Source organism: Pogoniulus pusillus, chromosome 4, assembly GCF_015220805.1.
Source record: "Pogoniulus pusillus isolate bPogPus1 chromosome 4, bPogPus1.pri, whole genome shotgun sequence".
Lineage (NCBI taxonomy): Eukaryota > Metazoa > Chordata > Aves > Piciformes > Lybiidae > Pogoniulus > Pogoniulus pusillus.
In genome coordinates this window covers 15014353-15041165 of record NC_087267.1, presented here as the reverse complement: position 1 = coordinate 15041165, position 26813 = coordinate 15014353, and the positions used below count along the sequence as shown (strand labels likewise).

Sequence of the window (26813 nt, the reverse complement as noted above, 5' to 3'; positions counted from 1 at the left end):
ATTATCTTAGGCTTTACTTCACAAGCCTAGTATTCAGAAAAACATAAACAGCACTGCAAGTATATAATTCACCTATTCGTATAAATACTACAACTTACTATTTTTATGGATTAGTAGTCTCATAAAGTTGATGATTAAAAATGAAATTCTTTATTAACAGAATAATATTTTAAGGGCTATGAACTACTTAAAACTGCAGATCATCTTTTCTGTGTGTTAATCCCCTTTGTTGTCTGTATTTAACAAGTTAAATCAATTATTCACACAGTTACAGCACAAACACACACTTATCAAAACTCCTGGAATGCTATTATACTGAACAACAAATAGCTGCATATGGTATTGCTCCATCAATATTAAAGTTGATCTCTTCAGAGTTAATATTAATATTGATTTCAGAACCTGACTGTAAAGGCTGGACTCCAGCTGTCTCAGGCTCAGTCGCCCCACTAGGTGGCACAGTCTGTGTGAGGAGAACATAATCTGTCCCACCATTACCAAAACCAATCTGTATGCTAAACGGTGAGAGAATCATGGAATACCTTCAGGGTTATTATACATTTACTCGTGCAAATATTATTCCAATGAAGTTCTATGGAATTGAAATACAGTAATCTTTAAAATATTTCTTTGATAGGTATAGACGTTTCTTAGGCACATATAAACTTCTCTGTTTACAAATCTGGTAAATGTCACTGTCTTTATATATCCATGTTGTTGAGCTTACATTGTAACACACACACATTTAACTAATACTTTTCAATAAGATTTGAGGATCTGTTTCTTTAGTTTCTTATACTATCAGAAACCTCAAGATTATAAATGTTACTTACAGCATTACTAAATACTGACTAAGGAGCTAGCAAATGGAAAACAATCCTGGTAAGATTCTTCAACATTTTTGGTGCAAGAAGACCAAAAAATATTAATGTAGTTGAAGCTACACACCTAGGGTCCCTTTAAGCTCCCCTCAAGAGAGAGAAGTTGGTAGGTAACATCATCTTTCAGTTAGCTCACGCTCTCAATCACATCTCTGTTCTCTACAGAAACAGGCTGCAAACAGGGATGTGGTGTGAAGTCATGTCAAGGTGAAATGCTCCATTGCACTGTGCCGGTATTCCACCCTGCATGCATCCTGCCTACTCTACTGAGCATGCCCTGGTCCATTCTGGCACATCCCTGCTAGTTTGTTCTCTCTAGAAATGTCAATCCTCCACTTTACACACACACACAAACATGGCTATTTTCAATTTAAGCGAGTGCTCATCTAGATGTCACTAGTTTAGAGACATCATAAACCACTCTGACAGATCTTCACGACAGCTGACCAGTGGATTCAGCCAGTTCAGGAAAGAAAGAACTGTGTTGGGAAAGATCAAATTGGAGCTGAGTACATCTAAATCAAGGTTGCAAAGTTAGCACTATGTGGTATCAGGAAAACATGCGTTTATGACCTGGATTTATTGTCCAGCAGAGACAATTCTCTTAAGCTACTGCAGATTCACACAATGCCTGCTTTTAGATTCTCAACTGTATCTGCAGCTGTAAAGCCCAAAGACAAATGATACAGTGCACTACTGCTGCACTACATTCCTAGACACAGTGAAAATAACAGATAACAGTAAGAACAATGCTTATATTAATTCAATACTAAATTGCAAGATTATGCTGTAAAGTATAATAATGAAGTAAAGAGATTCTTACCTCCTAGAGGAGGGCCTATGAGTACAGGGCAACATTCCACAATGGTGACAAGTCCAACTGCACTGGAAAATCTGGCAGCCCCAACGAGGTCCATCAATGTCTCAAAAAGAACGCTACTAACCATTCCAAATGCAAACCCAAAAAATACAGCATAGATCACCAAGCCAGTGTAATTTGTTGCCAGAGGGCACAAGATATGACAGACGCCATTGTACAAGACAGCAAAACTAAAAAAATACTGAATCTTTGGCCGGATAAACCTGGAGTTTGCTACAAGTCCCATTGAAGGCCTAGCAAACATGTCTACGAAGGCTAAGATAGATAGCAAAAAAGCTGCAGAATATTCATCAATGCCCTTGTGCTTGGCATAAGGAGCCAAAAATACTATTGGAGCAAAGAAACCAATAAACATAATTACATTTCCTGACAAATAGATCAGAAACCCTCTGTGCTTGAAGAGGGACAGATCTAGATACTTATTCATTGTTTGCCAAAAAGACTTCTTGTTGTTTTTGTGCAAGGTAGACTCTCCTGTTCCTTTTTCAACATCTTTTTTCACGGGAGGGACTGTTTTAGGTCCAACAGGTCTCATAAGTGACCCAGCCACACAGCAGTTCAAAAGAAGTCCTCCCAGAATGAGAAAGCTTCCTTTCCAGCCAAATGCATTGAAGAGAAATTGATTGAGAGGTGCCAGTGTGCTCAGAAACACTGGACTTCCAGCCATGGCCAATCCATTAGCAATGGGACGCTTCTTATAGAAATACTTGCCAATCATGGTCAAGGCAGGTTGCAAGTTGAATGCTAAACCCAGACCTAAACAACACATAAAGACAGTATTACTGCAGGTTGTGCACTAAAAAAACAAAACCAACAATCACACTTCTTTCAAGCAATTTATAGAATGACCAGTAGTATCTAATGCTTCCCAATGAAGACAGAAAACAACTAGAGATCAGAGGATGAAACTGAGCTTCGTTGCTGGCTATGTTAATGCCAACTGTGTCAGGGTGGCATTCTGCCATTTCCCTCTGTAGTACTGCAATAAAACCCAACACTCCTTCTTGTGTTTCAGCAGCGATAAAGACAGTGGAGTCAGAGGAATGATGGTACTGGTGTCTTCATTTACCATTTTCATTTTCACTGAACTATAATGCAATTCTCTCTTGGCTCATTTCACAAAGTTATTGAATGTCACCTCAGCTACAATGAATGCAGAGTGTATTTAAATGCATAAATCTCCCTATTTCTTATTTCCAGTCCCACTTAAGATCAAACCTATGTACAAAAGTGGAGGTGAAAAATGGCTATTTTGGAACTCATTCAGTTCCACTTCCCCAGGTATGGAAGTGATAATTAAAAGTGGAAGAGTTCTAGAGGACATACATGGGAGCAGATGACCCATTACCACATTAGTTGAGTATATAAAAAGAACCTCTAGGCCTTCTCTCTCTATTAAGACATCTAGGTAGAAAGAGTCTAGGCAGCTATGCATCTGCTAGATGGCACACATCCCTGGACTTCAACTTTATTTTTTCAGTGAACCCCAAATTTAGGATGTAAAAAAAGAAGAGCTTTAAGAAATAATCATTGAACACATTGTTTGGCTTGGGCACAGTGATCATGAAATGGACTTCTCAGTTGTTGGAGAAGAGAAGGGCCAGGAGAACAACCAGCTGGACTTCCAGCAGTCACACTTTGGCCTGTTTGACAGGCTAGTGGACAAAGTCCTTAGGGAGGTAGTACTGAGGGGCCAAGGAGTTCAAGCAGGCTGGACACTGTTCAAGAGAGAAGTCTTAAAGGCACAGGAACAGGCTGTCCCCATGTGCTGAAAGATGGTTTGGTGGGGAATAGAGGCCAAATAAGAGAGGTTTGGTTGCTGCTTAGGGTTGCACTGCTTATGGTTACTGGAAGAAGGGGCAGGCCACTCAGGAGGATTACAATATTGTCATGAGACTACACGTAGAGAAAATTCTTCTACAAATAAATTAGTAACAAAAAGATAACTAAGGAGAATCTCTGTCCTTTGTTAGACTAAGGGGGAACATAGTGGTAAAGTATGAGGAAAAGGCTGAGGTACTTAATACCTTCTTTGCCTCGGTCTTTAACAGTAGGACCAGTTGTTTGCTGGGTGCTCAGCCCCAGAAGCTGGAAGACAGGGACAGGGAGAAGAATGAAGCCCCTATAGTCCAAGAGATGATTAGTGACCTGCTCCCCTTACACAAATGTATCTACAAGAGGCCAAATGGCATACACACAAGGGTACTGAGGGTGCTGGCAGAAGTGCTCACCAAGCCACTTTCCATCACTTACCAGCAGTCCTGGATAAGTGGAGGGGTCCCAGGTGACTGGAGATTGGTAAATGTGACACCCATCTGCAGGAAGGGTTGGAAGGAGAACCCAGGGAACTACAGACCTGTCAATCTTACCTCAGTGCTGGGGAAGGTCATGGAGCATGTTCATCCTGAGTGCCTTTATGCAGCGTGTGCATGCACTGCCTGATGATGATGAAGAACAGGCCCAGCCGGCATGGGTTCCTGAGGGGCAGGTCCTGCTTTACAAACAGGACCTCCATCTACAGCAAGGTGACCCACTTAGTGGATGAAGCAAAGGCTGTGGATGTTGTTTATCTGGACTTTAGTAATGCCTTTGACACTGTTTCCGATAGTATTCTCCTGGAGAAAGTGGCTGTTTATGACTTGGATGGGTGGACAGATCACTGGGTTAAGAACTGGTTGGATGGCCCAGCAAAAAGAGTGGTGGTGAATGGAGTTAAATCCAGCTGGTGGCCAGTCACTAGTGGTGCTTCCCAGGGCTCAGTATTTGGGACAGTTCTCTTTTATATCTTTATGAATGATCTGGACAAGGAAATTGAGTGCACCCTCAGTAAATCTGCAGATGACACTAAATTAGATGGGAGTGTGTTGGCCTGCTTGAGAGTAGGAAGGATCTGAAAAGAGATCTGGACAGGCAGGATTGACAGGGCAAGGGCAGTTCTATGAGCCAAGAGCTGGGTCCTGAACTTGGGTCACAACAGGCTTGGGGAAGAGTGGCTGGAAAGTTGCCTGGTGGAAAAGGACTTAGGGGAGTTAGTTGGCAGCTACCTGAACATGAGCCAACAATGTGCTTAGATGGCCGAGAAGGCCAACAGTATCCTGGCCTGTATGAGGAACAGTGTGGCTAACAGGAATAGGGAAGTGATTGTGCATCTTAACTTGGCACTACTGAGGCTGCACCTCAAATACTGCGTTCAGTTTCGGGTACCTCACTACAAGAAAGGCACTGAATTGCTGGAGTGTGTCCATAGAAGGGCAATAAAGCTGGTGAAAGGCCTGGAGAACAAGTCTTATGAGGAATGGTTGAGGGAGCTGGGATTGTTTAGTCTGGAGAAGAGGAGGCTGTGGGGAGATCTCATTGCTCTCTACAACTCTCTGAAAGGAGGTTGTATTGATGTGGGATTCAGTCTCTTCTCTCTAGACTAAATGGCCTGAAATTGTGTTGAAGAGGTTTAGACTGGACATTAAGAAAAATTTCTTTATGGAAAGAGTGGTCAGGCAGAGAATTAGCTTACCCAGGGTAGGTGGTGGAGTCACTGTCTCTGGAGGTGTTCAAGAAACACATGGTCATGGCATTTTGGGACATAGTTTCATGGCCATGGTGGTGTTAGGTCGATGCTTGGATTTGACCTTAGAGATCTTTTCCAACCAAAACAATTCTATGACTTGTTTAGTCCTAATATAACAATATTTAATATATGAACGAGTATTGTAATATTTATCATACTCATTTATTACCTCCTAATATTTCACCTCACCTGCCTGCTTTATTTTTTAGAGAAAACTCCCACAGTTTTTGATAAGTTTAATTAATTTACTTTACTGCCTTAGGCAACATCCAGGCCTTTAGATGATATACGAATAATTTGGGGATTGATCCTAGGGGCTTTTAAGCAGAAAGATAGTGACCTGGAAGTTCTACTATTTTTCTGTGAGACCATTATTTGTGTACAAACCTAGAGAAAGATGGTACTAGCTTTTGCATTTTTACTAGAATTCTGCTAGTCTCTGCTACCTCGTTTGAAGTGCAACATGATTGAAAGCTGAAAGAACGAATGTGAAATTCTACATAAATAACTGTAATAAGTGCTGTCACCAGCCAATCAATTTTTATAACATAATTACAGTGCAGCGTGGAACAGTACACACATACAACACTTATTCAATAAAACAATCAATTGGTCCTAAAATATCCTAAGAAATAAGTTCACATCATCACACCAGCTAATTTAAAGCATTTGATAGCTCGGGTAGCTGAAATGAACTGGTTTGCATTTATGCGATGCCTTACACAGGGGGTTCTTGATCAGGAACCTTCATTGGTAGAATAGTGTTACAAAACATTTAATATAATTTTACCTTATTAACAAGATTCTTACCTCCAACGACACCAATACATATATAAAGTTCCAAGACACTATTGCAGAAAGAGGAAGCAATCATTCCAAATGAACACAGGATGCCTCCTGCTATCATCACAGGCCGGCTACCATATTTATTCACCAAAATGCTGCTTATGGGACCTGTTGGCAGAATGAAAATACCTTAATAGGCAACAGATATCTCCATTACACATCCTAGTATTTAGGATATTTTGGAAAGCTTTCCATTTCATCCTCGAAATTGTTGAGCTTTTTCTATACCAATTTACATTACACTCCAAGTTTGCAGACACATAAGTCTGGCTGTGGATATATTGCCTCCATTGATTAGTTATGGAGATTGATAGAAATATTAAAGACATCAGACAAGTAAGAAGGACTGTTACAGTTCACTAGCAATCAATACTGAGATCAGTCAATGCAGGCTTTGAAAGTGCAAGGTCTGAAGAACTTCAAAACTCCATAGAGCAGGAGGAATCTTCAGGCAAACAACTTAGTAACTGACAGTAATACTGTAGGACATCCTGGACCCCTGCCTACAAGCATACATAGGTTTAACATATTGTCAAATCAGAATGTGAATCTCTGGCCACTGAGGCTCGTTTTCCCTTACCTCATCCAGAAATGAATATTGGCCACTAGGACAACTATAGGTTGTCTGAGAAAACCTAAGACATGGTTTAGCACAAAGACATATAAACTTACAAATATTGCCACAAGTTCATTTTTCAGTTTCAAAAGCAATTCACTTTATGGTGTAACTACATCCACACGAAACAAACAGCTACTGTGCAATGCAGCATGACCTGCATTATATGGTTGTTAAAAGACCATGTCTAGAATAGATGGTGTGCTACATATCAAGAGGTTGTTAAAGCTCTTTAGGTAAGCTTGCATACCATCTGACTGCACTATATTTGGCCTAAACAATTACAAATAGTCTTGTTTTTGCAGTAACTAAACTTAGCCAATTAAAACAATAAATAATAACACCCCAATCCCAAAACATAATAAAAAGCAACAAACTTCAAACTCAGGAGAAAGCTGGCACCTGGCATAAAATGGAATGCCAAGCTCTGCATCTGATTTCACTGCAAATCATTCATTGTACAGGTTGTATTCTCTCTTATCTAAAGGAAAATATGCCAGAAACTCCATGATGTCAAAAAGAAAAATCCAACTAATTCAAAAGTGCATTTCCATAGATACTGTGTTATTTTAGCCTTTGACATTTGAATCACCTTCAAAATATTAAAGTGTTATTACGGAAACATTGTCAATGTTAATTACTACCTGCATATCAACAGCAGAAGTCCTAAGCATATGCCAAATGATCAGTTTTGAAACTCAGGAAAATAAGTTTCTACAAGTTGCTCTGCATCGTCCCATCTTTTTTAGTAGCTTGTGAATCCAGTGGTCAGTTTGAAATTAACTTGACTGCAAAGCAAAGGTTTGATTGATATTTATATCTTACAGTTTGTTCATTCATTAAGTAGCCTAGGTCTTAAGGAGTCTAGGAAAGCTCCTATGGCTCCCTGCCCAGGCAGCACAGACACTGATCCAATACACTCAGCTTTTCACCAGTAAAAGCAATCTATCCTCTTGATCAGACAACTATAATGTTCAAGGTCAGCAGGGTTGTAGAGGATTAACAGAGGGGCTCTTTTGCTGAGAAGGTAAAGAATGCTCACACTGAAGGTGTTAAGGCTCATCTTACAGACACATAAGCAAAGGAGATCAGGCTCTGCTGCTCAGTGAACTGCAGATTAAGCATAACCCTATACTGAAATCAACAGACTTAAACATCCACAGCATGGAATGGCCCACCCAATATACAGTAGCCCAGAGATGTGTTACAAGACTTTAAATTACATATATGCACTAAATATTCCAACAACTTATATTATGAGATACCTAACATTTATTTCTCGCTCCTCACCCCTCCTGAGTCAATGGACCTCTAGGTGAGGACTAGGAAGGGAAAATGCCTCCCACTGTAATGAATTTTTTTTTTTTTTTTAATGGTATCATAGAATCAACCAGGTTGGAAGAGACCTCCAACCTAGCCATATTCAATCAACCAGACCACGGCACTAAGGGCCCCATCCAGTCTTTTCTTGAACACCTCCAGGGACAACGACTTCACCAACTCACTGGGCAGCCCATTCCAATGGCAAATCACTCTTTCTTGTGAAGAAATTCATCCTAACATCCAGCTTATACCTCCCCTGGCACAACTTGAGACTCTGTCCCCCCATTCGATTGCTGGTTGTCTGGGAGAAGAGACCAACCCCCACCTGGCTACAACCTCCTTCAAGGTAGTTGCAGACTGCAATGAAGTCACCCGTGAGCCTCCTCTTCTCCAGGCTAAACAACCCCAGCTCCCTTAGTTTCTCCTCATAGGGTTTGTGCTCCAGACCTCTCACCAGCCTTGTTGCCCTTCTCTGGACACATTCCAGCACCTCAACATCTCTCTTGAATTGAGGAGCCCAGAACTGGACACAGTACTCCAGGTGTGGCCTGAGCAGTGTTGAGTACAAGGGAAGAATAACCTCCCTTGTTCTGCTAGCCACACTGTTCCTGGTACAGGCCAGGATGCTATTGGCTCTCTTGGCCACCTGGGCACACTGCTGGCTCATGTTCAGCTATTATCTATCAGTAGGCCCGGGTCCCTTTCTGCCTGGCTGCTCTCCAGTCACTCTGTCCCCAGCCTGCAGCACTGCTTGGGGTTGCTGTGACCAAAATGTAGAACCCTGCCTTGCTGAATTTCATTACATTCATCTCTGCCCATCCATCCAGCCTGTCCAGGTCCCTCTGCAGGGCCCTCCTACCCTCTAACAGATCATCACCTGCTCCTAACATGGTATCATCTCTGCAAACTTACTGATGATGAACTCAATTCCCTCATCCAGATCAATAAAGATACTGAACAGGATTGGGCCCAGCATTGATCCCTGGGGCACACCACTAGTGACAGCTGCCAGGTGGATGTGGCACCATTCACCACCACCCTCTGCGCCCAGCCCTCCAGCCAGCTCTTGACTCATTTCAGAGTGAATCTGTCCAAGCTATGAGATGCCAGCTTTGCCAGGAGCTTGTTGTGGCAGATGGTGTCAAAGGCTTTGCTGAAGTCCACCCACAGCCTGTCCCACATTCACCAGGCAGGTAACCTGATTATAAAAGCAGATCAGGTTGGTGAGACAGGACCTGCCCTTCCTAAATCCATGCAGGCTGGGCCTGATCCCTTGGCCATCCTGTAGATGCTCTGTGATGGCACTCAAGACGACCTGTTCCATCACCTTGCCTGGCACTGAGGTCAGGCTGACAGCTCTGTAATTTCCCAGTTCCTCCTTAGGGCCCTTCTTGTGGATGGCATCACATTGTCCAGTTTCCAGTCTCTGGGGACCTCTCCAGAGAGCCAGGACTGTTGATAAATGATAGAGAGTGGCTTGGCCAGCTCATCTGTCAGCTCTCTCAGCAGGTTCAGAATCACCTGAGGAACCTGAAGATACATAAATCCAAGGGGCCTGATGAGATGCATCCCAAAGTTCTGAAGGAATCTGCTGTAGTTGAAAAGCCACTCTCCATAATATATGAAAAGTCCTGGCAGTCAGGTGAAATCCCTGGAGAATGGAAGAAGGGAAAACTTGTGCCCACTTTTAAAAAGAGTAGAAATGAGAACCCTGGTAACTGTCTGTCAACCTCACCTCTGTGCCCCAAACGATCGTGGAACAGATACTCCTGGAAGCTGTGCTGAAGCACATAGAGGAGAAGGTGGTGATTTGAGACAGCCAGCATGACTTCACCAAGGGTAAGTCCTGTTTGCCCCATCCACAGGCTTTCTGTGATGGTGTAACTGTATCAATGGACAAGGGAAGACCAACAGACATCACCTATGTGGACTTCTGTAAAGACCTTGACATAATTCTCCACAACATCCTACTCTCTATACCCTAGAGGGATACAGATTTTATGGGTGGACTCTTCAGTGGATAAGGAATTGTTTAGATGGTCACATCCAAAAGGTAGTAGTCAAGAGCATGATATCCAGATGGAGCCGGGTGGCCTCTGAAGATTGCTGAGTCCAACTTCCCTGCCAAAGCAAGATCACCTAGGGCAGGTCACACAGGAAGACATCCAGACAGGTCTTGAAAGTCTGTAGAGAAGGAGATTCCACAAGCTCTCTGGGCAGCCTTTTCCAGTGCTCTGAGGTGTTGTAAAGAGAGGAAGGGCATTTATAAAGATTGCTGTGCAATATTGCTATATTCATAGAATCACTGAATCAACCAGGTTGGAAGAGACCTCCATGATCATCCAGTCCAAGCTATCACCCAGCCCTATCCAGTCAACTAGACCATGCATTTAAAACAAAATTATGGATAAAAAAAAAAACAAAACAACATTGCACAACACTGACAAAATTAAGGACAAAGATGAGCTCTGCTGTGATATCCTCCTCAAAAAAAGTATTGAATATAATATTAATATTCTTTAATACTGATCCACCAATTCCTCCTTCCTTTTCCTGTAGGTCAGAAAAATGAGTCAGATTCTTGTTTAGGGGCTTGAGGAAGAGCTTTGTTTTATTGTTATGCTGGCAATGGATAAAGATAACAGAGGAAAGACAAAGCTGACTGGTTGGTCTGAGCTCTGTACTTTCAAATTACCTGAAACTGGAATGTGTTATGAATTTTAAATTCCTTTAACGATAATATTCTACTTGAGATGTTTTCCTTATGTTAATGATGTATATTTACTACCACAGCTCCATTTCATTTTTGGTTTCATTTTAGCATACTCCAGTATTTTCATTTAAAATTTGTGCATGTGGGGAATATTATTTTTCCTGTAGCCATAAAGTTAGTTTAAGCTTAGTCTCTAAGTTATTTACAAACCTTTCCAATCCAGTGAGTAGGTTAAACATCTCCTTATGGTGCCTCTATATACACTTGGCTTTGGACTCGCACGAAATAATGCATATTCATACCTTAACATATATGACTCTACATAAATTCCAGATATTTGTCTGTGATGATACATTTTATAGCCTCATTTCACATCTAACAGCTTCTGTAATTATTTAAGCAATAGTCAGACACCAGCATGTGGCTATATTCCTTGCATCTTTTTTTTCTCTTTAATAGGAGCAAGATTAAGCTGTTTAAGTACTGTAATGTTGCTAAAATAGTGCTATACATGCACATTAATATACTAAAGGACTGCTGGATCTCTTAGTCTAACTTCCTGGAGCCTGAACTAAGTACATAACAGATGTTAAATCAGGAAGCCCACAAGAATATTTACTCTGATCTGTCCCTCAGCACCTACAAACCATCAGCCACAAAAGACTATACACTCCCTAAACCAAATTGAAGACCATTATCACAATATGCTAACAGTCTCCTGGCTATATTCTTGGTTTATATTTTCCTGTGTGGGGCAACTGACCAGCCTATGAGAAGGGATAAGCACAGCTTCAGGAAGGGCTGTGCAGCAGGAAAAAAAATGCTTTAGATGACAAGAAAACACATCAGCTTTTCAGATTAATTGTCATGTGTCAAGGGAAAGATGTCAAAAGTCATTTCAGCTATCTGAGCAAGGGCTGCTTCATGCATCTGGGAGAGGTTTCTAATGTTTTATCCAATGCCTATAATAATGTGACACCTGCATGCTGTTTTGATAGCTCAGCAGAACATTCTGTATTGAGCCAAATGTGAGGACAAAGCTATTTTCACTGTTCTTTAGTGAATACCAAGACCTCCTGGAAGAAACATATTGCTTACAAATGAGGTCAATTATTTTTTATAATAAGAAAGGTAGAAATGTTCCATATTTTCCTCTCTCTCTCTTCCAGATTTAACTTTTTAATCACCATTTAAGCCTTTATTCTGCTAGGCCACACGGTTATAAATGAAAAGCAATTAAAAAAACCCTATACAAATGAGTAATTTATGTTAAAAGCAGCTGTTTAAAGAAATATCCCACTTTGCACTCAAAAAATGCTTGTGGCACTAATATTGCTGAAATACAACTTGAACATTGAAGTTTCTTTTAAAAGAAATGCACTGCGTACTGTATTTGTGGAAATTAATAGAGGGCTTAAACTATGCATTATAAATGCAATATTCTTTCTCATATAGAATTACACTCTCTTCACTGAGAGAGTTCTTCACTGAGAGAGTCATTGGACACTGGAATGGGCTGCCCGGGGAGGTGGTGGAGTTGCCGTCCCTGGGGCACTTTAAGGCAAGGTTGGACATGGCACTTGGTGCCATGGTCTAACCTTGAGCTCTGTGGTAAAAGGTTGGACTTGATGATCTGTGAGGTCTCTTCCAACCCTGATGATACTATGATGATACTATGATAGAATCATAGAATTCTTCAGGTTAGAAAAGACCTCTAAGATCATCAAATATAACCATCAACCTAATACTACCATGGCCACTAAGCCATGTGCCAAAGTGCCATGTGCATTTCTTAAACACCTTCAGGGATAGCTACTCCACCACCTCCCTGGGTAACTTCTCCCAATGTCTGATCACTCCTAATATCCAATCTAAACCTCCCCTGACATAACTTGAGGCCATTTCCTCTTATCCTATCACCTGATAATAGAGAGAAGAGACTGACCTCCACTTCACTACAACCTCCTTTCAGGGGGTCGTAGAGAACAAAGTCTCCCCTCTTTTCAGACTAACCAGTTCCAGTTCTCTCATCCATTCCTCATAACAATTGCTATCTAGACCCTTCACCAGCTCTGTTGCCCTTCTCTGGACACTCAGTATCTATGTAGTTATGTTCTCAGTGATAAGTACACATTCATATACTCACATCCATCCATTTATTCACTTTTTTCAGCTCTAAGGAAAAATACCCTTCAAAAATGTTCTGACTCTGGATACAATACAACAATTTTGTACCTAGTATTTCTAAAAGCTTAAAGGATGCTAATTAGATAATGCTATTTCTATTTCATAATATCACAAGGTAAAACAGGCAGATCAGTTTTAAGTCCATGACACAGCATAAAGGAAGATTTATTTGCCGCCCAAAAAAAAGTATCATGCTTAACTCTGAGGTAGAATAACATTTTTAAGTCCAAATGTATTACATATGATCCATTCATTTATAAGAGGAAGAGGGTCTTGGACAGCAGAATTCTTGCTGTGTTTTTCTCTTTTTCCATCACTTTTTTCTTTTTTTAAACCAAAATGAAGCTCAAAAATATGTATTTTAGGCAGTTCTTCTGTCATTAGACATGACTTTCTGTGAGGAATGAAATGATGATCTGCAATTTAACTGCATTAAAACTAGCCAGGATGGTTACATTAGTAGGTCTCGGTTTGTAGAAGTTTCAACCTGCCATAATTGTTGGGTTTTTTTATGTCTATAATGAGGACATTATCAGTCTGCTCTGTATCTGTATACATTGTAGCAATGAAAGTTTCTCTTAAAAATATATAACCTAGGTTTTAATATTTTAATTTATTTGTCCTGGTTTGATTTCTCACAGTTAAAATACAGTAATGCAGTTGAAGATCATTGATATCTGTAATTTGTGTCTCATACAGACAGTGCATTTATGCTTTTTATTTTGCTACTTCCATTATCTTTAGTATGGAACTGGAGATTAACCTTCCTGATATAAAAGTAATTTTTCAAAGATATATTGATAATGTCATACAGTGTTCATGGTGTCATTGATCCAAAGCAAGCTGAAATGACTCACTCTGAGCAGTATGACATTCATTTAAATGAAGTGAATTGCTGAAAGAAGTTGAAAAGAAATGCAATAATAATATTTCAAGTTGCACTAATGCAATATTGTAGATTACAACCTGTCAAGTCCAGCAATATAAACAAAAGTTCCAGCCATCAGCTCTCTAGAGTCAATGCAGCTATTTTTCCACTCCAGCTTTACTTTTTATTTCTGTTTCCTGCAAGGCTGTTTCAGTTTCCTGGAAGGATTTTTCTTTTTGGGTGTTGTTTTTATTTGTTCTTGTTTATTATTTTGTTCCTTTTCCTTTTATTTCCTTTTTCTTTCCCTTTTCTTTTCCTTTTTCCTTTTCTCTTTTTTTCCCCTCTTCTTTTCCTTTCTCCTTTTTGTTCTCTCTTAAAAAAAATCCTCTTGCAGGAGCTGATTTGGTTTGTTCAGCAAAGAATCACTAACATTTTGCCACTTTAAAACAACTTTTTCAACCACAAACACTTTAAACAACTACATGGGACTTCTATTGCAATGTTGTCTCTGGTATCCAGAGGAAAAGCTTAACATTTATTCATTTTATGTTTTAAATCTGTTTGCTAATTTGGAAAACACTTTTAAAATACACTGCTTTTCTCAGGAAGAGAGGTAGATAGAGAAAAAAATCCAAAGAAGAATTGATGAATTTGAAAATATTACTATGTCATGCAATCAGTTACATATTAGATTATCACATTTCGTTGAATGGCAGACTTTGTTTCTGATATATCCTATATGTGTGTATATGGGCAATGAGGGTAGCATAGTTCACCAATCACTTCTCTGTAGTTCCTCTGTGCATTTGCCAGTATTATTTCTTCAACTCATACAACATTTACAACTGGCTGCACAGATTCCATAAAAATAGATAATATAGTATCATTGACAGAAAGGATAGAGAAAAAGATGGGTTTTTGGAATAAATATCACTAAAAATAAATTACTAACATCGAGTTAGGGTCACTAAACCATGAGTTAAGATAGCTCAGCAGCTGAAAGCAGAACATGATGGGGAGTAAGCAGTCAACCATCCATCCTACTTTGCTCACTGCTTCCCTGCCTCTAACTATGTTTCCTCACAGCATCATTACCCTGAAGGCATATATTCTCACTTCTACCCTGAAGGATGCTTCCCTTTATTCCTTGGTTTGCTTGTGGCATGTGGTTTACACTTGGTCTCTTTCCCTAGCTGCTACATAGGTATTGTCCTCTGTAGTATTTTATATTGATTCATTACATTTATTGGTTATCTCGACTCACAAAGGTTTTCTGCTATCTGCTTCCCAGATCTTGTGGTGGGACACTGGAACAGGCTGCCCAGGGAGGTGGTAGAAGTCCCATGCCTGGAAGTTTCTAAGGACAGGCTGGATGGAGCTCTGAGGAACCTGATCTTGTGGGAGGTGTCCCTGCCCATGGCAGGGGTGTTGGAACTGGATGATTTCTGGGGTTGCTTCCATCTCTGACAATTCTGTGATCTTCTTTCTCCTTGTCCCACCCGGGGTGGGCTGGGAAGGTGAGGCTGGGGTTGTGATAGTGGTTCAGAGTGATCTAACCATAAAAGTTTTTGTTTTGTTTTGTTTCTATTCCCTCCCAATCTTTATGTTGAGGACTTGCTTATGAGAACAGGCTGTCTTAAACTGGGACATCACTAATTTAATCAAGGAGTAGCTATGCTGGTTATTATTTACACGGATACATATTAATGCTTTACATTAATTAACCTTTGCATGCCCTGCTACATAATTTTTTTTCATGAAAGGCTAAAAAAACACTTGATCACAAAACAAAAGACTTTAAGGTTATTTATGACATTTCTTTTGAAATCAGCTATATGAAACTTCATAATATTTAGTAAGAGATTGGTGCAATTCTATGAGCTGCTGAACCCTCAGCAGGTTTCAGGAACATTTACGGCCATCAAGTAAATAAAAAAAAAATTCTCTCCCAAAATTAAGTGTTCAAATGTCACATTGAGACATTTACTGTGAATAGAAGCCAGGTGCAGCAAAACATTTAAAATGTTTTAGCACTTTTTAAAACGTACCATGACTGTGCTCCTCTTACCTTCAGTATCACTGGTTAAAGTGAAGCCTGTGCAGACACTTGTAAAAACTAGCCTTTCAACTTGGAAAAGGGGGAGAAAAAAAAAGAAAGAAGAAAGGAGGAAACAAGCTAATGACAAGATGGAACCAAATCACCTAGAAGGAGACATGCATATAAATAGAGGCATTATGATACCAGGCACATGTTTTCTCAAAGTGGCCTGCATGCCTCTGTAATGGGGATAGCTCAAAATAACATCAGCACATGATGTGTGCATTGCAAACAGCCTTCTCAGAAAAATGCCTTTTTCTTCTCAGAAAACTGATGCAACCAGATTGTCATTTAAGCAGGAGAAGTCATAATAGTGTATCAACATGAACACTAGAAAATTCAGTGGCAAATATGAGGTACCCAGAAGAATTAATGAAAGATTCTTGAAGAAAAAAGACAGTGAATTTTTAAAACTTAGTATTTAACAGTAATAAACTCTAGGCTTGCATGAATCTACACTTAGAACAGCCTCTCAGACCAAAACAAAAAATCACTATTGATATGTACAGTGAACTTAGGCCACTAAAGGTTATTTCTCCTTCAAACGAATAAAACAAACAATGACTCATTTTTCCTCTCTGGAAATACAGTAAAGATAATAATACTAATATACAAACATTAGTAAATATCATTCTCTATAGTAGATAGGTAGTAGGTAATCATAACAGGCGTCACTGAATGTATATCCTTTTCAGAGTCTCACTAGGAATTTCAGGAATCATAACTCTAAGTATGCCCTAATGAAAATATTTGTGATTTTCTTCTAGTGGTCTCATCCCAGAACTAATTACTAACTCCTGCTCCTTCTTTCTCTGTTGATGGTTGCAAAAGAAAGACTTAGTTCAATCTGGAAAGATTGATGTTTGAATATTTGTACTGAAAGAAGCATCACACATCTGAAAAGATTACAATAAATCCTATCTAATGTGGCTGCTTTCAGGGAACAAAGGAAAATGAACAGTAACTGGAAACCAGAGGTTTATTTGTAGCTACCCAGTATTTCTATTATTTTTTCTGCTTCACAAGTAATCTTACTAAGACCTGTTATGCTCAGATGTAGAGACTGCATATCCACACAACCACACACAGAAGAAACCCTTCCCACAATTCGACCATTTTCCTCATCTGATTATCTGATTCCTAATTATATAAATCAGTTCATTTTGTTTTGTTTTGTTTTGTTTTGTTTTGTTTCCCTGGCATAATTGAAAGTACTCCATTTATAAGAACTTTTCTCAGATTCACAGACTGCATCAGGTTGCAAGGGATTCCCAAAGGTCATCTTGCCTAACTCCCCCTAGTGTAACCAGGGACACCTACAACTAGATCTGTCTGCCCAGGGCCACTTCAAATCTGATCTTGAACGTCTTCTGGGACAGGGCCTCAACCACAGCCCTGGGCAGTGTTCCAGTGTTAAACCACTCTCATAAAGAATTGAGGTTGGAGCGAGGAGGCTGCCAACCTTGTCTCTTTGATGGCAAGCGACAGGACCATAGGAAATGGTTTCCATCTGTGCCAGGGGAGGTTCAGGATGGATGCTAGGAGACACCTCTTAACAGAGAGGATTATCAGACATTGGAATGGTCTGCCCACGGCAATGGTGGAAGCGCTGTTCCTGAAGGTGTTTAAGCAGTGTGTGGACCTGGTGCTCAAGGACACGGTTTAGTGTTGACCCTTCTGTTCTGAGTGGAAGGTTGGACTGGATGACTTTGAGGTCTTTTTCAACTGGACATTTTCTATGATTCTGTCAGTTTTCTCCTTATGCCCAATTTAAATCTACCCTGCTCCAGTTTAAAACCATTGCCCCTATTTTTTCACCTGGAATCTTCTGAATTCACTCTTCCAAGATTAAAGAACTTAAAAATTTATAACTGAAGAGGACTTAGTGTTCAATAATTTTTCTACCTTGCCAAAGCAGATTACGTTTTTTTCACTATAAAATTTGATAATGCAGCTTGCTATCTGTGTGAATCAGATTGCAAAACTAATTCTATATATTTTGGTACTACAAAGGGAGGATGATTTTCCATACTGCTGAAGATTACAAAAGCGAAAATAAAGAGAGAGGTTACAGTATACCACTGTTACAGCTACAAATACAGCAATGTGAAAAAAGAGATATGTTGGCTAATCCCAGATGTAGTTGCTAGGAAGAAAAAATAGAATCATAGAATTAATCAGGTTGGAAGAGACCTCCAAGATCATCCAGTCCAACCTAGCACCCAGCCCTAGCCAGTCAACTAGACCATGGCACTAAGTGCCTCGTCCAGGCTTTTCTTGAACATCTCAAGGGATGGTGACTCCACCACCTCCCTGGGCAGCCCATTCCAATGCCAATCACTCTCTCTGTGAAGAACTTCCTCCTAACATCCAACCTATACTTCCCCCAGCACAACTTGAGCCTGTGTCCCCTTGTCCTGTTGCTGGTTGCCTGGGAGAAGAGATCAACCCCCACCTGGCTACAACCTCCCTTCAGGTAGTTGTAGACAGCAATGAGGTCCCCCCTGAGCCTCCTCTTCTCCAGGCTAAACACCCCCAGCTCCCTCAGCCTCTCCTCATAGGGTTTGTGTTCCAGGCCCTTCCCCAGCCTTGTTGCCCTTCTCTGGACACCTTCCAGCACCTCAACATCTCTCTGGAATTGAGGAGCCCAGAACTGAACACAGTACTCAAGGTGTGGCCTGACCAGTGCTGAGTACAGGGGCAGAATAACCTCCCTTATCCTACTGGCCACACTGTTCCTGATACAGGCCAGGATGCCATTGGCTCTCTTGGCCACCTGGGCACACTGCTGGCTCATCTTCAGCCTACTACCAGTACCCCCAGGTCCCTTTCTTCCTGGCTGCTCTCAGCCACTCTGTCCCCAGCCTGTAGTGCTGCTTGGTGTTGTTGTGGCCAAAGTGCAGAACCCTTCACTTGGCCTTGTTAAATCTCATCCCATTGGCCTCTGCCCACCCATCCAGCCTGTCCAGGTCCCTCTGCATGGCTCTCCTACCTTCTAACAGATCAACACCTGCAAAGCAAACAGTGCATGCAAATATTTAAGTATTCACAGACATTTTTCCTAAACCATGTTATTAGCTAGTTACAAACATTTCCCTTTTTTGTTTGCTCCTCTTTCAGGAATGACTGTCTTCTACAAATCTGTGTTTACAACACTTCCTATTTATTACTCCCTATCACTATTCATGATTTTTGTACACCTTCTCAAAAATTTCTGGCTATTTTTCCCAGAAGGAGAACAAGTTTGTCATTTGGAAGCCTAGCATACATCAAAGAAAGCAAAAAGTCATAGCAAACACTTTCAGAAGACCTTGCACAGGCTATTTAGCAGGTCTCAGATGTATTCTCTGCAACTCAAATCATTGCATTCCTTCTGTGCTGGTTTGAGACTAATTGGAAAATTTTACTGAAATAAATTAAATCCTTAGCTGTGAGAAGAAAACAAAACATCTACCCTATATCACCCATTCTTCTGCTGAGAAACACAACTAGTCCAAATATAGGCAAGATGGTCACTTCTCACACATTGCTCAGCTCTCACTTCTGGTAGTGCCTTCTTTCTGGTGGTCTGATCTCTGTGGCTGTCTCTGCCTTAACTCTCTAATCCACCTAACCCTATTTCTTCCTCTAACTTCCTTGTCATCTTTTTTTTGATGCCTCACCTCAGATCTCCAGATTTCTCATGTGAGATACACATGGGTTGATCTGATTATTTTTGAAGGGAGGGAAAGAAGGAGGGGGAAGGGGAGGCTGGGTCGGGCACCTCCTGAGGACTCACTGTTTCTGGGAGGGGTAATGTGTTTCTGTATTACTGTTAACTTGTATATAACTGTATATATTTGTGTATATCTGCTTGTATGTTGTGCTAAGCTGTAAATATAGTTTCATTCCTTAACTTTCAGCCAGCTGAGTCTAGTTGGGGTGATTCCATAAGAGTGGACGTGTGGGTAACTCCCAAACTGTCCCATCCTTATTTTGGCACTTCCAAGTAGGGGTAATTCAATTTGATTGTTTGCTAATTAAGTCTGGAAGTTAAGATGAAGCTTATGTGGTTAACTGGTAATATCTTATATTCAATAGAGGTGTGGTTCTTTTACCATTGGCTGACAGCCAAAATTGGTGCCCTCTTGTTTGATCTAGTTTGGAGGAAGATTAAAGCAATTATTCTTGATTTCTGAGAGTATCTTCTTGGCTGGGTAGGCTTTAATATTACTGAAACTGTTACCAATTCTGCTTTTACTAAGTCAGGATAGCTGGAACATATTCAACATCTCTGATAAGGATAATTTTGCCTAAATTATCCCTGTGGTGGGTGTTACACATGTAACACAGTGGTATATTTATCATGCGTGATCTTAGCCCTAATAATTCTGTGTTTGGCACTAATGCTGCCATTGTGCATGAGAAATTTGAATGTGACTCCTTTAAGGAAAAAAAGAAAACAAGTTTCCTTGCAAATATAGATAAGCCTGCAGAAAATGAAAACAATGACTGTTGAAGGGGAGAGCAAGAGGAGGCTGCCATGTCCACCATTGCACCTCCTCCCACAGGTTCTGGGACAACTGCCAAAGTCTTTGTTGTTGACAATAACATGGCAGGCTGCCAAAGAACAGGTCCAGCTGTTCAAGTCTCTGCTGTCTCTTCACCTAGCTCAAATACTCAGGCAGCAGCTTCTAACCCTAAACCAGATGTAAACTCACAGGCATCAGGTCAGGTTCTCAGAGATTCAGAACCGCTACAAGGTACTTCTGCCACCTTTCTGTCTCCAGCAAAGGCACAGGCTAAGACAAAACATTTGTTAATGAGTGATTCAAGAAAGGATTTAGGGGAGGGGGCTGCTGGTACACAAGAGGAAGAAGAGGAGAAATACAGCCTTAAAGACTTAGGTCTCAATACTCAGACATTCCTCTTGGAACAGGTCTCATAAAGAAGCTTATTAAACTTGTTCCATCATTCTACGCTAACATCTTGGTGAGAAGGTTTATATCAAGGAGTGATAATGGAAGGCCTCTCACTATTGCTGAATTTGCTGACCAACTCAGTCAGATACAGGACTGCATTCTGCCCTAGTCTCTGCCATAAAAAAATATGACTACAGAGATAAAAGATACCATGAAAAAAAATGGAGGAAATTAAACCCTCCATATCCAATCTGGCAAAGAATACCATTCTTTCATCATCTGTATGGGTGCATGTTTGCTGAAAACTGCCCTAAAAGCCTTGGGGGGTGGCACTTTGAAAATCTGGGACAAAAATTTAGCACAAGCAGCCTAGTTGGTAAATAGTAGGGGTTCAGTAAATAGAGCAGGACCCACACAATCAGATTTGGTACAAATGGTGGATGGCGATGTTAGGAAAAAAAATGTTTGCATATTTTCTCCTTCAGGTGAAGGGAAACCTGTCTGAGGGGTGGCTTCTGCTGAAGGTCCTGGCCATACATACTGAGCAATGCAGGAGAATGGTGAAATCCAGTGTATTCCACAGAGAAATGTAACTGTAGCTGAGAGAGTTTAAATTCAGAGTGTATAATACAAGCTGTTATGAGTCTTCTGTTCCAGGTTATTACCTGGCATCCAGTAAGATAGAATCTACAAGAGAATCTACAGTACAAGAGCACGAACCCACTGTCACCTGGGAGCCCCTGTTCTTGTCTCATCTGTGAGGAGACAAACTGTTTGCTGCTTTCTGAGTTTTTTAATCACCTACATCTGAGATAGCCAGAATAAAGTGTAAACTGAACTTTTAATATTCATTATAGTTTTCAGCAGAACACTGAGTGATATAGAGGGGTGGCCCCATGTTGGGTGCCAAAATAAAGATGTGACAGTTTGAGTATTACCTGCTCCCCCATTCTCATCACCCAGACTAGACTCAGCCGGCTGGAAATTCAGAAATGAAGCTTTATATTTACAGCTTAGCACAATATACAAGCAGATATTTACAATATATACAGCTGTATACAAGTTAAAAATAATACAGAAACACAGTACCCCTCCCAGAAACAGAGTCCCCAGGAGGTGCCCGACTCAGTGCCCCCTTTCCCCTCCCTCTTTCCCTCCCTTCAGAAACAATCAGATCAACCCACGTATATCTCACATGAGAAATCTGGAGATCTGAGGTGAGACATCAAAAAAAAGACAACAAGGATATTAGAGGAAAAAAAAAGGTTAGGTGGATTAGAGAGTTAAGGCAGAGACAGCCACAGAGACCACACTAACAGAATGATGGCACAGCCAGCAGTGAGAGCTGAGCAATGTGTGAGAAGTGACCATCTTGGCTATATTTTGACTAGTTGTGTTTCGCAGAAGAATGGGTGATATAGGATACATGTTCTGTTTTCTTTCTTCTCACAGGTAAGGATTTAATTTCTTTCAGTAAAATATTCCAATATAGTCTCAAACCAGCACACCTTCAGGTAGTGCACTCACTGTGAAAACTTCAGCTAACTTAAGTTTAAATTATCATTTGAATATGTGTCTTCTTATCATTTGAATATGTGAATTGCTCATCACATTAATGCTCACACAATGTCCCAATTTTACTCTGCACATATCCTACTTGTTTTTTGGTTCTGTTTCTGGAATACTATTGCAGCTAGGTCAACTTGGAATTGATTCCTTCTACATTATTACAGGCAATAATACACAACTTCAGATTAAAACACAGTAGACATGCTTCTTCCTCATTGCTCCTTTACCCCCTCCTGGTCTCAATTTTGCACCATATAATTAGACTTCAAATTGAAAATACTTAATTGAGTACATATGATGTTTCCATGGACCACTTACTGAGAATTATGGATCCTGAGTGGATCATTAAATCACATCTACATATTCAAGATATATGTAATGAGAAATATAAATCTAGATGTATTTACAACTTGGAAATGTGCTGAGAAGTCTTCACATACATGAACTGTTAAGCATAAAACAGACTTTATAGGAAAATCTTTCCCAAACATTAATTTATTATTATGTTAATTATAATTTGTATTTTTACTAATATCCAATATGGTGACTTCCAGTGGTAACAGTTAGAATCTAGAGATTGGGAATTTCCCAAATTGTAATTTAGCTTGTGTCTGATGAAATATGTAAGGCAAATATACATGAATAACTTTCAGTTCATGACATACTGGGAGAATGGGAAGAGAGAGGGAAGGGAGGAGAGAATAGAGAAGAGGAAGGGAAAGGGAAAAGGAAGAAGAGGAGAGTGAAATTAATTGATCTGTGTTTCAAGAATATAATACAAAATGAACACTGAGCAGTATCATTAGGTTCTGGCACCTAAGTTATTTGGAGTGCAAGCAAAGACAATGGTAGGTAGTTAATGGGCTCATACCAGGTACAGATGTTGCCTTTCCCCCAGCATTTTGCAAAAGCGAAGGCTGAGAAACTGGGGTAGGGCTTAAGTGAGACACAACTACACCCAGTTTTCAATTGAAGAAGTCTATCTTTGGGAGCATTTGTGTTCTTTTCTTTTTGCTTTCTGACTAGTGGGAAAAAAAGTATATTGAGAACATGTTTAATTATAGAGTGATATGTAAAAAAAGTCAACATTTATCAACAGATTATCCTCTTGATCAACAATACGAGCAAGATTTATGTGATTTTTTATTTCAGTGCATTTCTTTGTTTCAGCTGTGCCTGAATCAGTAACCTTTATTACAACCTGGAGGAAGCAGAACCTTTGGAGACAACTAAGTGAACAAGTCTAGAATTCTGCAAGTGGCCCACGGTTTCAGATTAGGAAATCTTCTTACCTAAACTACGCAACACACATTTAACTGCTTTAGAAAATCAACAATCTTCAGGAAAATATTTACTGATTAACCAATAGGTCTAATCTCTTCTCTCATACTTTTTCCATTGCCTCTCCCTAGTCTTTTACAGCCTAGATACACATGCCTGAGAATAACACTTTATCCAACAGAACTTAAAGAGAAATCAGACACTTATTTTTTCTAATACATTATCTGAGCAGGTGTCAGTTTATCTTTGTATATTCTTATACCCACATCACAGACTTTTTGTGATTGGAGTTCAATTTATCACCAAGTTAACACTTTCAGATGGAAAAAAGCTTTGACTAACGCGTCTTTCAAATGTCTATGTTTTATGTTTCCTATGTGCAGTCACATGCCATTTCTCTTGTTGACTTCATCAACAAATACACCTTTCATAGACTGTAATCAACCAAAACATGATGACTTGCTTTAACGAGGGGAGAAAACAAATCTTCTCCTGTCATAACAATATTTCATAAGATATGACCAAGTAAGTAGTGAAAGAAGCATAGAAAATTAGTAGAGGAAACCTGGGATTTACACAGAGGAAAAGGCATATAAGTGTGTTGAACAAAGATTATGGCATTTGTACTTTGCCTGGACTAGAGAGGAAACAAAGGCCTGTGATGATAGGACAAGGAGCAATGGCTTCAAACTAGAGAACAGCAGATTTAAATTGGATGTTAGGAACAAGTTCTTTACTATGAGGGTGGTGGAACACTGGAACAGGTTGTCCAGGGAGGTGGTTAGGGCCCCATCCTTGGAGATATTCAAAGTGAGGCTGGTCAGGTCTCTAGGCAACCTGATGTAGTTGAGGATGCCCCTGCTGACTGCAGGAGATGTTGGAGACTAGATGAACTAGATGAATATGCTGATTAGTTCTTGTGCTGAGGGATTTGGTTTAGTCAAGGACTTGTCAGTGTGAAACTAATGATTGGACTCGATAATTTTGAAGGTCTTTTCCAATCTAAGAAATTCTGTGGTTCTGTGATTCTGTAACCCAGACCATTCTATGATTCTATATATAATACACTCTACACAGCCATTTTCCTTGTAGCAACTGAGGCTGTATCTCCATTCACATGGTCTTCTGAAAATGGTGAGGTGAAAAGCTGGGGGAAGCCTAGTTCAAGTCTGCTTAAGTGAAAAGGGAAAATTTGAGCCTGGCTACAAGAAACAAGCTGAAGTGGCTTGGTGTCCAGGTGCCATCATATTGCACTTCAAAATAGTGTTTGTGAGACTTCTGAAACAGATCTAGTTTCTTAACTGGTGTGAAGAAATAAACCAATCACAGGCAGAAACCTCACTTTCAGAGTAATGTCAAGCAGCTTACTTTTAAGCATCAAAAATTCAAAATAAATTAGGACCCATTCAAATACAGGTTTCTTGTGATTTGCATTATAGATGCTGCCCAAAACATCATGCATTCCTGGAGCCACCTTTTATCTAAGGAGTTATGTTGATATTCTTCAGCCAAAACATATTAATACCATCCAATAAAATACATCTGCTTCTGCAACGATTTAACACATGTGTCTATGAGGAGAATATTACTTAGGTTTACTAATGAAAGAAATGCTCTTCCCACAGGAGGAACTGTGCTTCTTTTCAAGTTTTAACACATCTTACTGGAAAGCAATTGGCTAGAAAGTTGACTGATCTAGGCAATATGCATAGCTGAATACCTTGTGGAGTCATTTTTTTTTTCACATCGGAAGAAATGATCCAGAAGAAATTCTATGATACGAATTTGTTCTTGCCTTAATCCTATATGCCACTTCAGCTCTGTTTCTCTGAGCACAGGGTCAAGAGCTTTGCACTTTGCGCTCAGGTTACTGTTTACATTTGAGTAAGTAAATATGAAAAGCTTCTAAATCACAATGGCAATGGCTTATATAACCTTGCACACTCTTTACACAGGTATAAACTACAGTGCTGTGTGAAAGACCGGAAAATCACTGCCACATGTACTACAGTTTGTTAATGTAGTGTAAGACCAATTGCTGAACCATGTTGCTAATTACTGTATGTGCAGTCACATAACACATATTGGGCCTTGCTTAGAGATAAATTGCCCCATCACACGATGGAGGCGTAGTCCTTATGCAATATATTCCATAGGAATGAGGTGGTTTCAAACTGTTCTTTGGGTTTTTTCTTGTTTTCTGTAACTTTCTATGACAGTAAGAAAGTGTTTCTCAAAAATGGCTATCCAGGTCATCAGATCCTTACAACCATCTCTAATGCTGACTATACTCTTCTTTCATGTGACAATCTTACAAAATGAGGTCATTACCTGAAATTGTTTTGTTACATAGTTTGTTGCTTCAATTATTAATCAGACCAGTCATGGTGCCTGATTAGCCAGTCCTCAGTGAACATTGCAGTATTGGAACTCTATGGAATCCAGTAAATTAAAACTGAATCTAGGAGGCTCATACCTAAAGTCTAATTGTATGGTGCCTCTAGGGTTTTATTTCTGAAGTAGGGACAAGGTTACTAACAAACAATTCAGAAGTTTAATCAAATGATTACTACAACAAAGTGAATACCATAAGTTTTGTTCAAATACTGTAAATCCTCCAAACAGATCTTCTATACTTTATTCATATTTTATTTTGGGGAGATGAACCATTTACGGAGAATGTAATTTTAAGGTTCCTGTAAATAAAAGTGAGACTTTAAAGAATGCCCTGGGAGCACTTAAGACATTGAAAGTACACTGTAAAGAGACCCTGATGTTACAAAGGCATATGGAAAAAACATATTATCGAGCCCAACCCTCCTGCCAAGGCAGGATCCTAGCATAGTTTGCACAGGAACACATTCAGGTGAGTTTTGAAAGTCTCCAGAAAAGGAGACTCTGCAACCCCTTTGGGCAGCCTGTTCAGTGCTCCATCACACTCACTGTAAAGAAGTTTCTCCTCATGTTGAGGTGAAACCTTCTATGTTCCAGTTTGCAGCTGCTGCTCCTTGTCTTATTGCTGCGGGCCACTGAAAAGAGATTGGCCCCATCCACTTGATGTTGACATTAAGTAGGTAAAAAAAAA

At 40.0% G+C, this 26813-nt stretch overlaps 1 protein-coding gene across 2 annotated transcripts in view; it reads right to left on the bottom strand.

The window, feature by feature from the left end:
- The window catches only part of SLC16A7 (solute carrier family 16 member 7), a 106432-nt gene that overhangs the window by 10167 nt on the left and 69452 nt on the right, over positions 1–26813 (bottom strand). For both annotated transcript variants that reach the window (XM_064142239.1, XM_064142240.1), the window contains exons 3-4: positions 6137–6280; positions 1705–2517 (exon numbers count right to left, since the gene is read on the bottom strand). In XM_064142239.1, coding sequence (XP_063998309.1) covers positions 1705–2517; positions 6137–6280 — 957 coding nt within the window. The remainder of the gene's footprint in view (positions 1–1704; positions 2518–6136; positions 6281–26813) is intronic.